The 16671-nt window shown below is 36.5% G+C and overlaps 1 protein-coding gene across 5 annotated transcripts in view; it reads left to right on the top strand.

Moving 5' to 3' along the window:
• Positions 1-499: 499 nt before the first annotated feature.
• The window catches only part of LOC109056950 (unconventional myosin-Ie-like), a 43479-nt gene continuing 27307 nt past the window's right edge, over positions 500-16671 (top strand). For 3 of the 5 annotated variants that reach the window (XM_042760055.1, XM_042760052.1, XM_042760050.1), the window contains exon 1: positions 500-841. In XM_042760055.1, the coding sequence (XP_042615989.1) occupies positions 839-841 (3 nt within the window). In that variant the 5' untranslated portion in view covers positions 500-838. The remainder of the gene's footprint in view (positions 842-16671) is intronic. The other 2 variants (XM_042760053.1, XM_042760051.1) reach the window with 1 other exon arrangement.

Below are 16671 nucleotides of genomic sequence, written 5' to 3'. Positions count from 1 at the left end.
TAAAAATGAATGTGTTTATCAGTAGTTGATGCGATGTTGAATTGATTTTGTATTGTTGTATTGATTTTTGGAATCTGATTCCCAAATTACATGTAATCAGTCACTACCCAGCTCTGAAATTAACAGCATCTTATTGTTTTTGTTTGTTTGTTTGTTTGTTTGTTTGTTTGTTTGTTTGTTTTTTCACAATAGAATTTAACATATAGATACTTCAAAATCAAAATCACTGATAAAATTAAAGGTAAGATATATAACAGTAACACCTATAATAACTATACGTCTTCGGTGAATAATTAAAATTTGCTTTAATTAATTTGCTGTATTCTAATTTACCTTCACGCGCAGTGTGCGGCTGTGCCTCGCGTACGCGTAAAAAGTGAAGTATACTTTGGGCTTTATTGTTCAGTACAGTGATATAGTAATATTTACGCAGCTCCTTGCGCATATAGGACGCGCTTTAATACACCCGAAATCATCTGGTGGGATTCCCTTCGGAATGACGTGCCGAGCGGCGCTCCCATTGGCCAAAGGCAACGCACGAAATTCTCCATTTATGGGTTGTTTTCCTCTTTGATTCCGTCAAACAGCGGCCACAAAGTTTAACTTTGTAAAGCAGACGCTCAGTGCAGTAAGGGCAGTGCGCTCGAGCGGTTTACCGGCGCGGTTCACACTATTATGGAGCGGCGACACTGGTCCTAAGGAGACATTTAACAGCACCAGAGGCCAAAAGAGACCGTGACATCACCCAGACACTTTTATTATTCTTATCTTATTTTAATAACCAGTTACAGAACGGATTATATCAGAAGATCGGCTGCGCTGTGATAAACGAATAAAAATGGTGAGTGAAAATGCACTTTCCACAGGTCACGTACGACAGAGATAAACACAAGAGACACTGCTCCTGTTTCCAGCATCCTTATCGACTTGTAGTAGGCTACAGAAGCTGCTTGGTGTTATTGTTGTAACTTCTTTCTGTGGTCATTTACACATACACAAAAATAAAAATAATAATTATTATATATGGATGTGAGTGACCATTCACTAAATCATATAGGGTACTAATATATGTTATTGGTATCATAAATTATTTTTTCTTTTAGTGGTCTAAACAAGTACAAACTTATACTAAACATTTTTTTTAATTCTATATTAATTATATAAATATAATATAGAATTATATTAAAGGGATTTGTGTATGTACATCCACCCTGTCTACGTTTTTAGTTAATCTATGGCCACGTTGTTATTATGAACAGCTTATGAATGTAGTGTCTGGTCTAACAGCTCTGGCTGGGTGTCATATTCGGCATATTCCATCTCTTGTTCACTTAGATAGAAACAGTCTCTAATTCTCAGCCGTTCCTGAACAGGTTGTGGTTGCAACCTAGTCTCTTGCTATTTTTGGCTCTGTGTGTTTGTCCAGGCTTGAGTCAGATAGATAACCAATGTGTTTCCACTTTCCCAGATCAGTGTTCCTGTTAGACACATTTGCAATTATTTTTCACTCGTCATTAACATACTCTGTCTTGGCAACCTGGCTTAGTCTTTTATGTAACAGTGGACAACTAAGTTACAAACAATAGTGTCCATGGCTACAGGACACGCAGAGATGCAGGTAGGTGTAGTCGCGTGTGAAACTCTCTTCCGTACATATGCCCATAAGGATGGGCTGGGTTCTGCTTTGAATAAGTGTGTGTGCTTATGCATGTGTCCACAATGAGACCATTTCCTCTTGTTATGGTGGAAAGCGACACCGTTTTTTCATAGCTCCTCAAGCAATATTAGGCTTCTGTTACGCTTGATTGTTTTCGGCTTTGTATGATCCTTGGATCCCACGGTAGGATGCTTTCACAGACCCTGCCTGTCTCACATTCAAGTGTCTTTTCCAGCCTGTCAGCTTGGTGAAGAACAGTTACAGATCAAGTGAAAAACAAGTCAATCCAGTTCAGCTGTCTCTTCAGTGCACGCAGAGACATTCTCTGCAAGCCATGAAGCCGGTGGAACTAGTTTTCCCTTGGGCTTTACACATATGGGACAAACCCTTTTTGTAGATGATCCATGCTGTCTGTGGTATTTAGTATGTATTGCAATATTATCATTCGGTCTTGATAAAGTATTTGACTTGTGTTTAGCAGTAGTCATGTGGTGACAATATCACAGATGTCATAAGTTATTCTTTAAGACGTGATGATTGCTTCTATAAATCAGGCTAAAACCAACTCTAGAAGGCAATCAGAATGTACAAGCACTATTCTTAAATGTTAACATGCCTGTAAAGTCCCCATCCATTTCTTATGACAGCATGTCACACTCAGTGTGACCTCCAAGTGTCTGTCTGTTGAATTAATAGGTGGAGTTTGGAGCTGTTTTTGTTTTGACTGCAGTTTTACGTCAGAGTATCCTTGATGATTCTACTCATTTTGGTCATGACAGCTCAAAGGAAATTAAATGATTTCTGAAATATGAACTAGAGGTAATGTCTGTTACACAACGGTGCCCAATTTTATGATGTATACCATCTGTGCGAGAGCAATTTAGGTTGATTATGTAATATATCTCTCAGTTACCAATATGCCTCATCTACTCTACTTTGAAAACTAATTCATAAAGATTTGTGTGTGTAGTATGAGGGCATTTTTGCCAATAATGCCCATGATATCTTCGGGCCAAGCACACTGAACACTTTGTTTAATATTTATTTCATCATTTTAGAGAAGAGCAGTCTTGCTTTTGTGGCCTCTTTGTTTTAAAAGAAAGATATCAAGTCAATATCTTGCTTGTCTCCTCACCATTGTGTGGTTGTAACTGGGTACAGTGTGATTGGTCTCCGGATTTCAGAAGTGGTTTTACAGGTTAAGCTGTATCTGGTAGGATGGTAGCTTTGTTCGCTTTCTTTTTTTACTCCTCTTTTCCTCTTTCTTTCTCTGCCAGATGCTGAATAGTAGGTCAGTATGGCAGCATATGTTTTGCATTAAAAGCTGCAGATGGGCGGTACATGCTGAGTAACATCCCCCTATTCAAAGCCTCTATGTCACACCGCCACAGGATTGCTGAGGAATCCAGACTCTTTCTGAAAGAGTCAACAACCCTCACCCAAATGAGAGAAATGTCTAGTGGGATGGCTGAAATCTGTAGTCCCTATTAATCAGTATTTTTGTGTATTAACATACAGTATATATACATTTCCAGGCATGGCAATTCATTTATCTCAATATCAGCTAGCGTCTTTGATGCTGGCTTCTTTGATGCTGTTTTATTGTTGGTTCTGAACTACACTGAACTCTGCTTATTAAAACTGTCCAATTTAGAAGATCAGCCCCAGTAGCTTGTATATAAAATATAATATCCACTGATGTCTTTAAGTTAAGATTTATATGGTTTGTTTACTATGCTAGTTTAAAAGATGAATTAAAACATCAATTGGACTGAAATAAACCATTAATTGAAAAATCTCTATTGACATTTTCATTGTGATGTGCACCATATGTTGATTTGGCTAATTTGTCCCTTACACGTGGAATCTTTGTTTGTCTTTGTGGTGATTCTTTGGATGGTTGTTCCTGTTGTTCCTAGTCACTTCCTGGAGATCATAATTTTGTTATAGATTTTTTGTTAAGATAGAAAACAATTATTTTAAATTGTAATAATATTACTGTTTTTACTGCATTTTCATCAAATAAATGCAGCACTGATGAGCATAAGATACTTACAAAAGCATGTAAAAAGTTTTAACAGTAGAATATGCAAAGCAGACGTACCTGTTTGCATAAATGTATTGCTAGGTTGATATTTTTGGCCATTTTTATTTGTACAAACATTATAGAATGGACAAACGTCCTAAAGAGCTTCATAGGAGAAAAGAATGAGAGCTTTCTGAGAGATTTTTGTTGTGATTACTGAAGTGAAATCTCACTTTATCCCTATTAAAAAGTAGATTAGACTCTATGCAGGCCCAGTTTCCTTAAAGAGTTGGTCTTGAGAAGCACAGAGATGGACTTTCAACTTTCAAGAGTTCACTGTTGCTGTGCTCCTGCCAGATCACATTCGGCTCCTCTCACCTCGCCTCTCCTGTTTTTCTCACCTGCATTAGTGTCTTATGTGGATTCACTTGTGCTAAAGTTTTCTAAAAGCAATATTGTTCAGTTCTGAGAGTGGATAAACTTTTTAAAAAAAAAATTCCTATCATAGACAGGAGGTGTACAGAAAAGCCTCTTGTTAATAATATTCAGCATGTGCACATTCATGGCTGATGTTTGCTTTCATACAGAACCGCTCCTAATTTGTTTCAACTGCAATAAAAGCCATAATGAGTGTACATTGAAGCAGATATTTAGTATCTTAGTTGGATATTGTAGAATTAGATTTGAACTAGATTTTCTTCTAGGTTTCTGTAGAAGTAGTGGATAGGGGTGTAACGATCCATCGATATAGATTGATATGATACATTGATCAAATGTTTGACGATATGATGTATCGATGCAACATGTATAAATAGGCACTTTCATTTTGACACTGTCCACATTTTCATGCAATGTCCATCTATGCATTACCGCCCACGCGTGCATTCTCGTTCAGACACACCTGTCAGGTCACAATAATAAGGACTGCCCAAAGGCCCAGGAGCCAGGACGAATTTAAAAGACGCTCAGGACAGTTTACGGAACTGTCGAGCACCGCGTGAGAAATTTTCTATGTGCACACATCCAGCACGCAAATACTTAATGGAGTTCTCTTTAGCTTCTTTTTGTGCTTGGACGAACAAATACAGACAAAATTAAATCAAAATTCACGTCTTGGAAAATATCCTAATAAGTAAACACAGTTGGTTATATCTTAACGTTTGCGAATATGTATGTTTTAACATTTGTCTTAATAGTTGAGAAAGAGAACACATGTGATGGTTCTGTGCATTTGGACTTGTAAAAGCAAGACTAATAATAAACCTAATACTGTCAAAGAAAAAATCAAAATGAAAGAAAGAAATGCAGTGCTATTTTGATTATTACATTTTCTGTTATTTGTGTCTTTGTTCTATTATATTTATTTTCTGCTATTGTTTGTAATTTGGTTATCTAAAAAGATTCTTAATACTGAGCCCTGCATGTCTGTATATGTGCCTCAGACTGTTATGAATAGTAGCAGCCAAAAAAGTCTCAAATAAATTTGTTTTAATAGTTTTATTTTTTGTAATTTTACACCATATTTTACACACACATTTTAGCACAGAAGCCTGAAATACTTTCTTGACTGTTATCATGTCGTGTGTGTGTGTGTGCATGTGCATGTGTGGGAGATTCTCACTAAATCTTAGTTTCAAAGATTTCATATATGAAATTTTAAAAAATGTTTGTATCAACAAATTTCCTTTTTAAGCATTAAGAGCAAGGTCTGAAGTGTTGGTGACCAGAAGTTTAAAAATTTTTTTACTGACAATTTAACACCTTTTTGAACACATTTTCCAACACTCATTACTGCAACACTCTGAAAACGTCAGTGCCATTGGGAAAACTAATACATTTTCACATTTTTAAAAATGGGTTATTAACAGTCATGCACAGTTACTTCAAACTCTGAAATAAAATATATTTTTATAATAACATTTTTATTTGATTTTCAATGATTTCTCTCATTACCGCAACACCTTCTGCAATTTGCAGCCTAATATTTTTTATTATTTTATTGAAAACTGACATATTTTCAAAATGATGTGGCAAACCTGAAGGAACATAATGTATAGATTCTGCACATAAATTTAAAAGCAAACTACTATTTTTCAATTTATTAATTAAATATTTAAAGAACACATGTTAAGGAAATGAGGTTGATGATTTCGGTAATGATAATAGGCATATTAAGAATGAGGTATAGTCAAACAAATAATATTTAATGTAGAAAATAAATTAGATAATATTGGCATAAATCATTTTGCAGTGCTTCAAAACTAGATAACATATAGCGTAAAAACACCAGGGGCCATTTTCACAAAATATTTTAAGATTAAATGTAGCTCCTAACTCCTCATTTTTAGGACTCCTAAATTTTTTAATTTAGAGTATTTCACAAAGTGTTTTTATGTAAAAAATCAGCTCTTAAATCTGTGGAAAGTTAGTGGTGCTGTATTTACTCATCAAACTCAACTCAGGGCTACAGAATGACTTGTGGTCAAATATTCCCACAAGCCAGAGGTAAAAGCAAGCGAGAATATCAGAGGCAAGAGCATAACAGTGCTCGGTTTAAAAGGCTATTGTTTTATTTTGCCACTCTCATTCCTGGCTTTAGTACAGAGGTCATGAGGAAGAAAGTAGTTCCACTTTGTCCTTTACATGTTTTTCTTTTTAGGGGGGAGAATCACACGATTTACCTTCATGTCATCTCTTTCTAGCCCAAATATCACTTTAGTGTTGCCTCAATTTGGTCAGTTTTAGCTCAACAGTGTTTCTGTTTATCTGCAGAACTGACCGTGACTTTTTGAACCTAGCCTGTGAAAAGTTTGTTCACTGACATTATCAGTCTGTATCCTCTTCATGTATTTGCATATGCTTTGTTAGTGATGGGGAACTATGCTCTGAATTCAGGTGGATAAGCCATCTGAATGTCCCGAGATCGTTGAAATAGCTCTACGAATATTTCCCTTTCACTCAGTTGTCAAGTCAGAGCATCTGAATGACTATAATTGGCGAAGATAGGAATTTTCAAAGCTTTATGCAAACGAGCTATGCAATGCAACATCAACCAATGGACGTGCTGACAGTGACATGCTGCCAAATAGCCTAAAGTTGAATATTTCAGCTGAATAAAAATGCTTGTTAGAAACCATTAGACTTTTTTTCATGATGATTTCATCATTGTCAGTGTGCACAGGACTTTAATCTGACCCAAAATCACCTTGGTCATCTCAACGTTATTCACAGTGCATGAGGCTAACAACATTCATTCGGTGTCATTTACCAGAGGAAGTATGATTTATTTAGCTCTTCTTTCAGATGAGGTCCAATCATCCATGGTCAGATAAATCTACTGCTAGTTTAGTTGTATTCAGTATTTATTTTTGCTTGTTTTTAATGGTTAGCAGTTTTTAACGATTTGACAAAAAATCACTTTCAACTATGCAGTAAATTATGTTTGTAAATGGTAAATAAGTAAATAAACAGTGCTTCACTGATGTAGCCATTGAAGGCCTACAATCATTTCTGACTATTCTAATTGTTAAAACAATTATATATATTAGTTTTTTTGTCTTGCTGAGCTTTTGAACACTTTTGTCATTTTCAAAAAGAGATCAGATGATTGAACATGTAGAGGCGGCTGGTCCAAATGCTTGGAGGAATGTAAATATTTGTGCTTTTAATAAACCCCTGGAAGAGCTACATAAAGCTAGAGGCATGTGTTTGGGTGATCATTCACTTGAGAACATGTTTAACTCAATTTATTGGACATCATGACAGAACACTGGCCAGTGGCCATTTTTAAGCAAGAATTACAATATATCTTACCACTAAGTAGGTCAGCATATATGGCAGGCTTTTTTTATGTGAAACATATCCTTTACAGACAAAACAAGTAATAAATGTAGTAGTAAAAATCTTATTTTAGCAGTCAACCTAGCGCCAACTGTACATTTTTGTGTATACTAAATGTTGAATGCTCATATACGGTACCTCTATGGCATGTTTTTACTGTTGAATAAAGTTGAATAAAAGAAAAAATAAAACTTAGTTATAATATGCAAATACACATAATAAATTTAGTTCATGCAAAGTAACAGGGTCTAGCTGGGGTTATAAGAGCAATGAGTCACATGATGCGACACTACTTTGTACATTTTAAAAATTATTTATTTGAATGTTTTGGTGGTGAATTGGCCTTTCCTGATCAGAACAAACAAATAACATGTCATTGTTATGAAGAGAGGTGACTTTTACATATTGTATTTTATTTATTTATTATTATTATTTTATAAAATAACATGTACTCACAGCTCAAGTAGCTCAAATTTAGTAGAAAATAACACTAAATATATATAAAAGTAAATTATGATTTTTATCATTACATTAGGACTAAATATTAACATTTTAATTATATAATGGGTAAAGCTGTAAATTATCACCTTCAGCCTAAAGCATTTTTAAAATAATTATAATAAATATGGATGGTGTTGATGTTTTATGGAATTATGCAAAAAACAAATCAACACATTCACAATTGAATACACTTAAAGGCTTCATTTTAATATATCATACAGTATATATATGGTATAATATAACATGACCTATGCAGCATCCTGAAACTGTATTGGACAATTACTATCATGAATACTATAGTCATTAATCTCAGTAATTAAGTAATTTTAAGTTGTCTGGCTATCAGAGTGATAAAGCTGTGTGCTTGGAAGCGGCACTAATGCAAGATCTCAGTTTGCTGTTTCTGATCAGTACCATTACTCAGTTGGGAACTGGGGGATTTGTTTTTGTCACTTGTCACCTCCCATTTCCCATTGGCTCTGAGTAAGAGCCCCTGATCCGAAACATTCCTGTGATGGTTCTGTTTACTCTTCCCTGATTCTGCCATCACAATGAACTCACTCACACACAGGCCTGACCACAATGAACCATCCCGCTTTATCTCCCGGTTCACTCCACCCTGTCTCTACAATTACAGTAGACGCTAGTACTGTACTGATATCAGATCAGCTTGAAAGGATGACGTCGACAAATACCACCACCATAGACCTGTCCGACTGGCCCTTCCATTCCCTGTCTATACGGCAGAGGATTTAAACACATTCTTATGTAGGTGTGCTCGAGGGTGTTGTTCAGTCATGGATCTCAATCCTTAAAGATCAGCTCAAAATAGACAGCAACTAAATAGCTAGAGGGGACTTGGGCTTCGCTGAAGTGTTTAATCAAGATCCCACACATGCCTGACTTTGATTAATGTCCTCATTACATGCTTCTCATGTGGGCTGGTAATGTGGCCCCTTATGTTGTGTTGCATCTCTGAATCTGTGGAAGATTTGTTTAGACAGGACAGTTTTATGAGGCAGAAGTTATTTATGTACCAGAGCACTTGTAGTACAGTAGGCTTCATGAATGCAGCTCTCAAAGAGATCGTTCATCCCCCCAAAAAATTGTTCAGTTACTCACCTTCATGTTGTCCCAAATGACATTTATTTCTGCTGCGGATCATAAAAGAACATATTTTGGAAGTGAGTGAGGTTCATACCACACTGGCTCCCATAGAGATTTTGAGACTTTTTCAAAATGTCCTCTTCTGTTTCACAGAATAAAGACATGTTTGGAACAACACGAGGGTGCATCAGTGAGGAGAGGATTTTCATTTTTAGGTGATCTGTCCCTTTAAGAGTTTGTCTATTAAAACAAATATTGATTCTTTTTGTAAGGGGCTCTGTAGATGGACAAAACAGGAATGGGAATTACTTTATTATTACTTCAGTCAGCCTCTTCTCTGAGACACTCCTTTATTTTGAACCAAATTATGAGGTGGCATTTGTTTGTGTACACAAGAAGCTTCATGAAATGGTCATTATCTGCTTGCTTTTGTGTGGGATATCAAACACTGTAAAAGCCTGATGTCTGTGTGTTCATACTTTGAGAAACTGCACCTCTGTAAAAGGTACAAAGTACACCACATAACCATAAATCTGCCCAATGAGTCTCAGGCTATTTATTTACTCATCGGTGTGTATCTGTGAGTTCTGGGAAGACCTTTTTTCATGTATCTTTTAAAAGCAGACAGTTAGTTGAGCCATAATCTATGACTGCTTCTAAGCAGAATATAAAGGTTGCATGGACATATATGACCAGTTTTGATAGTCAATTGAAATATGTGAATTTTAATTTGTTTTATTCTTATTTATTCATTTGTTTTTGTAGTTAACTAATCAGCTAGTTGCTTGTCTCGCAGCAAGAAATGTTGAGAAATGCAAAAGTACATATGAGTTTCTCTGAGGTGATGTTGTTGTGTAGTGGGTTGTGGCCGGTTTGTAAATGATGGCTTGAGTTTGCTCAAAGCAAACAGGATTAGATGATGTATAATCATGTTTACTTTGAGAAATAATTTTTTTTGCCAGCATTGAAAACTGGATATGTATAATTTATCCTGGAAAAACAAACCTTATTAAAGAAGCATATGTATTTTGTCTAGCTACAGTTTACAATCCAAGACCACCCAGATTTACTCTCACACTCATAGAGAAAATTATGAAAATTAAAAATAAATAGAAAAATACTCTATAAGTATTTAGATTAAAGATACAAGTATTTAGAAGTAAAATACACTAAAAGTCTGTTAACAAATATTTATTTTATAGGGATTAATTATTGTCCACCTGTTTTTATGCATCTCCTGGCTAATATGTGACTATGACCAACAAACCTACGACAAGATAGTGTTACTATATGGATGAAATTATCTGTATATATCGAACTGTCAGGAGATGAGATGACTCTGTTGATCCTGAGTTTAATAACAGCCATCTAGCCTATATGATGATGCACTGTCACTGTCTCATCAGCTGCACTATATGTATTTCAGACCCATTTTTGGAATCCTTGTCTAAACATAATCCATCTCTATGTGTACTTCAGGGAAAATGATGGCGTTCCAGACTTCCCCATCTGACAGAACGTGCTACATTCTTTTCCACTGCCTTCAAAAGCGAGTAGAAATAATATGACTGGGCTGAACTGGGAAACTTTGGAACAGAGTTTCTCTGCAGTAGCCAGAGGTTTCAGAGCCACTCCTATCTCAGTTTACACAAACCCTCTGTGTTTGCTGTCTCTGGAGGGACGTTATAGTCAGCACTGCCTCCATTGCCATTTCTTACCCAGAAACCCCTCTCTGCTCTTCTGGGTTTTCCCAAATCAACAAACAAGACTTATGTTTATGATGAGGGTATGATGAATTATTTATTTTGAATTTGTAATGTGTTTAAATTTATTGCACACCTATGATTAGTCTAATCTCTGGGCTTGTACTTAGTTTGAAAACCTCACTGTAGTGTTACAGCATTGAGCTTTTTCAGCAGTTGTGACTTAGTGTTAGTGTTTTCAGTCTGGTTATGGATGAGCCTGTTTTTCTTCAGCACATTACACTGAAAGTGAAAGTGAAAGTGAAAGTGACAGTGAAAGTGACGTGACATTCAGCCAAGTATGGTGACCCATACTCAGAATTCGTGCTCTGCATTTAACCCATCCGAAGTGCACACACACAGAGCAGTGAACACACACCCGGAGCAGTGGGCAGCCATTTTATGCTGCGGCGCCCGGGGAGCAGTTGGGGGTTCGATGCCTTGCTCAAGGGCACCTAAGTCATGGTATTGAAGGTGGAGAGAGAAACTGTACATGCACTCCCCCCACCCACAATTCCTGCCGGCCCGAGACTCGAACTCACAACCCTTCGATTGGGAGTCCGACTCTCTAACCATTAGGCCACGACTTCCCAGTTTACACTGGTGAATTTACTAGCTTGTTGTGTCTGTGCCCAGGGTTTACTACCAATCAGAATGAAGGACTACCACCGTGTTACATAGTAGTCCAGGATGGGATTATTTATTTTAGTCAGACATTTTCCAGGAACACTTAAGACTGTCAGGGCTTTACAACTGCCTGCTGTGAAAATACCATTATACACCTTTACATTTTGCCTTGGAATTCTCATCAGTATTGATGCCCTTCTGACATTACTGATTTTTTATTTTTATTTATTATTATTATTTTATTATTATTATCATGCCAACATTCAATTACAATGCACCAGAGTGCCAAGGTTTATGTTCTGAAGAACTGATTGGAAAGGACTAAAGGACTAAAGGACTAAATGACCCAGAGGTCAGAAAGGATATACTGCAAGCATCTCTTATATGCTTACCATAAAACCATAATAAAAAAAACCATATAGTACATAGTCATAAGGGCAAATACAGATTGGGCTCCATTAATTAAAAAAAAAAAAAAATTCTAAAAGAATGTGCATTAAACTGAGAACCAACTGCCTAGTGATTGTATTCATTAATTGGTTATATTTTCAGTGGAGATGCATCCCAAATAATTTGGGGTAATTTTGGCATGCTTTGTCACTTCAAAATAAAAGACTAAGGTTAACATGATCCCACTTCAGCTCTGCCATGTATGAATGCAGGTCCTCTGTGTGAAATCCAGATGGTTGTAAAGAAAGGATAGTTTGAGGAGGTAAAAAAAATTGCCGCCTTATTGAATCAAACCCAGCCATTTCCTGTGCCTGAGTCTGCGCTCGCTCCACACTCTCCATATAAGGCAATGGTATTTGCATGAAGGAACGGCCTGCCATGTAAGTATGGATCTAAGACTGGTGCTGCTGACATTTTTCAACTGCTTGTTGGATTACAGTGGGGAAATGATCTGTTACACTATTTTCTGGTGAGGATTTAGTAAAGAGAACAATGGATTTTTTCCCCCTCCTTTTTATGAATGAAGCATTTCTTCTTTCCGTGATGTTTTTTTGTGAAGTGCCACACATGTAATAAGTGGGTAAAATAAAGGGCAGCATTTAATTTGTGTTCATATGTGTTGCCAGCCAGACCCAGTAGGATGAATGGGGTTATTGTAGCCAGGGCTGGGCAGTATTTCAGATACATGTATTTAAAATACGTATTTGAATTACAAATTTCTTTTATGTAGGGATGCACCGATACCACTTTTTACCGTCCCATACCGATACTTTCATTTTTGGTACTTGCAGATACCGATACAGATTATACCTGTATTTTCACAGCATTTGAATTTTTTTTTCAAATATTGGGTACAGAAACAATATAATAATAATAATAATATGAATCATGTTAGTTGGCTTCATTTAGCAAACAGATATTTCCTTCAGTTATTTCCACACTTAATTATACCTGTTAAAATGTATTGTATAAGCTTTTGTTACTATCACTGTTCATTTTAATGGTGCATCGGAGCTGCTCCATTGCAGCAGCTCAATACTGTAATCAGAAAACGTTTTCCTAAAACTATGCAGGGAACCATTCGTTATACATTATACGAGTATGTGCATACTATTTTGGTGATGTAATTTGCATCATGCGCACTGTACGTGGACAGTAAAAAATGCAATATACTTTGGCTTTAAAGCTTAAACCTGTGCGCGGTGAGCATGTTTGTATTGGTGCAGAATGAGAGACACACTTCTAGCCTAGCTAGCACATTTTCACACAGTCTGCTAGTTTGACTTTCGCTTTAAATGAACTTGTGAATGCTTGACGTTTAAAATAAATGTTGTTTATAGTGAATGCCCTTATAATTTTTGTATGTTTTATATTTACGATTTAATTTTAATCCAAATGCATGCGCTAATGGAGTGAACAGCAATCAAGATCATGCAACAGAAGTGCGTGCTCTCGGACTCTCCTTACCGTCAAATAACTTTAGTAAATTGTGCATTTTACTTACTTGCTTTTGAAATATCTGACCGAACTACAAACTTCTGTGAGATATTCACTTGGCAAGCTTGCGCATCTGTGCCGCCGCGCACTCCGATTATCAGCTCGCACACATCTGCTATGCAGGCGTGAATATTGTATGTTTAACATTATATTAATTACTTACATGTACTTCATAGACATACTTAATCTCTAATATCGCTATTCTACTCTGTGTTGTTCTGTTGTCGGTGTGTCTTTTTTCACACCCTGTGTAGTATCGGCTTTTAGTATCAGGGCAATTTTATGAGTACGAGTAGCTACAGGAGCGCAGTATCGGTGCATCCCTACTTTTGTGTATTTTGTATTTCAAAGGCTTAAAAAAAATAGACAAAGCAGTATGTCATGGTGCATTCTTATGACAGTAAGATCGTATTCCTGAGTTGTTGAAATGTGTGACTTTTAAAAAAAAAAAACTTGCTAACTTGCATGTACAAAACATGATATTATTACATATTAAATAATATAGCATATATTATATTCTGATACAATATATAATGATTTATTTTTTGCAGCACCCTCATAAATTGAATAAATACATGAAACAGAAACGCACCAGATGCAGATTTTTTTAGTCACCTTTGTGTAGAAGTTGTATTTTTGTAGTAAAGGGACATTGCCAACTTGCTACAAACAAAATTATTTGAATGGACCTGACATCATAATTGTACAAACTGGTAAATACAAACTTCCCAGGAGGACTTGTGAGACACTGTCATGCCCCACGTTTACCGCATGCTCACGCTTTCATACAAACCCAATGGGTGCCATCTTGCATCGTAGAAATCAGAAAACTTGTTGTTGTAGTGTTCTTCTAATATTTTTGGTCAGTAGTTGCATACTAAGCTGTAAAATCAATCAGTCAGGTGGTTATTGCAAAATAAACCCCTTAACATGGATACCTTTACAAGGCTGTCATATATTCCCGCTGTTTCTAATAGTAAGCATTAATGTAAAGTTGTTGGGGTAGATATTTTATTGCCATTTTATTTTAAATCCTGACTGATGTCTTCCCAGGGAGTTTGGGATTTTGACCTTGCATGGTGCAGATGGGTATCATTTTTGTCATGGTGTAAATAATGCCTGCTGTTCCTGGGTGAACCACGGCACAAGTGTAGTGAACTTAAGTCTCCCTGGTTTCCGGTGTTCCTTTACAAAACAGAACACTTTCATCCCTAAATAAGCCTAGTGGGACCGACCAACTATAGCTCTTTAAAAGCAAAGATGCTGTTTTCTTCCTTGCTTGACTTTGTGTGGTCTATAACTTTGAGTCCTGGACAGTAGGTGTGGTTCTTGTGCTTTTTGTAAAGACTTCTCCAGAAAGAAAAGTGTAAAATTACAGTGTTGTGCTCTAGTCCTTTGCGATTGTGTTTTTGATGAACTTTCTGTGAATTTTCATTTAGAAATTGCTTCACAAATAAGCAGCAAGTAACACATTGAATTAATCATGACATTTTGAAATAAGAGACTGAAATAGTACTTTCTTGAAAAAACGTACTCCATTAAAAAAGCATTTCTTTTTACGATATAATGAATTGTTTTCTAATTAGAAAAGTTGAACACATAAGGGAGCAACAACAGATGTAGGAATGTAGTTATCAAAATAAACGATACAAGTGAGCACTTTAAACTGTTAAATGTCATTCTTCTTCTTTGTCTTTGTATTTGTCTTCTAATTTTTATTATTTAAGTCTCATTTAAGTAATTGTGTGTTCACATCCTGTTTTCGCAGCTCTTTATGAAGCTCTGCTTTGGCTCTTAGTTTTTTGAGGAACATGTGCTGGGAATGAAGACGTTCATCATGTTTTCAGGTGTTTATGTGTCCCGTGGTGTGACAGTGGTGTGAATTCAAACATTGTGAAGGGTTCAGTAGAATTAGAAAAACAGGTGCAGGACAATGAACGCTCTCTCTGTAATATATGCAAGAATAAACTAAACAAAACAGTCTGTAAAAGTCTGAAAGGAGTGTTTAATACGCTGCTTTCCTCCTTAATTGTTTTTGAGCCAGCTCCACTACTAATAATGTTCAGGTAAGCTTGCTTATTGTTGTCAAGGTGTCGAGCATTTATAGGGTTTCTTTATTTTCCTGTAATTTACCTCAAACTTGTACTGTGCTTGTTTACGATGGCAAGTTAATTAGTCCTTCAAGGGAGGGAAAAAAATCTTCCATACTTGGTGTGCTTCTGCTTTTCTGCGCTGCTTGATTTTTCAGACTGTGGAATGTACAATTTTGAGAATTGTTAAATGTCTTTCCAGTTTACCTCACATCATTGTCATGGCATTCCTTAGCTTGGGAAAATTGCTGTAAGAAAAGAATAGACAAATGTGGCCTTCGAATCAGACTAATGCACTAATGATTGAACATTACAGAGGAAAATGTTTAAAACAGCAGTGCGTTTGGATCATGTGCTCTCCAAGCGGTACACTCACTGTCTGTGTCTGTCTGACTCTCTTTTTATATCCGCCCTCTTTTCTTGAGTCACACTCTTTGTATCCTTCTCTTTTGATGTCCTGTCAAATGCACTCGAGGCTTTGTATCATTTTGAGTAAAGGTCTGGTTCCTCACGGGCCATTGTGACCTCAGAACGGTAGCCAGAAGCCATTGACTTACATCCCATGATGAATGACCCAAGCTCTCCGGAGGCACACCTGTGCAAAAACATTACCAGAGTGGAAGCACAATGGGAAGAGAGGTAAAAGAAGGGGACAAGGGAGAAGAGGAGGAATGGTGAGAACATCAGGCGAAGATCAAAAGAAGTGTTTGAAGTGCTCAGGGAGTTTTAGGGAGACTCCTGACCATGCACTTTTCATCGGTTTAGAAAAACAAAATCAACATCTGCTGCGGTGAAAAAGAACGAGCTGTGTTAAATGTGCCGCAGGCGGTGAATTGGACGTGGTCATTTTGCTGACTGGACTGTTTGCTCACATTAACTGTTGTCAGCAATGTACTGTGTTTATCAGCGTTCATGACTGAATGAGAATGTCTGTCCCTTTTAGCATTAAAAGCAATTGTAAAATATTGTTTCTGAACAGGTTTCTCATTGACTTCCTAACCCCCATCTGCCACTGTACAACCAAACAGATAGTTTGGCCCAACAGGGCTTTCACAATAATTTAAATATGGCTAATAGTGCAATATATTAAGTATCACAATATCAAAGGAGAAATTCATTCATACCCTGATGATA

The sequence above is a fragment of the Cyprinus carpio genome, chromosome A7 (genome assembly GCF_018340385.1).
Source record: "Cyprinus carpio isolate SPL01 chromosome A7, ASM1834038v1, whole genome shotgun sequence".
Classification (NCBI taxonomy): Eukaryota; Metazoa; Chordata; class Actinopteri; order Cypriniformes; family Cyprinidae; genus Cyprinus; species Cyprinus carpio.
The sequence above is the reverse complement of the archived record's forward strand: the minus strand, read 5'-3'. Positions and strand labels throughout refer to the sequence as shown.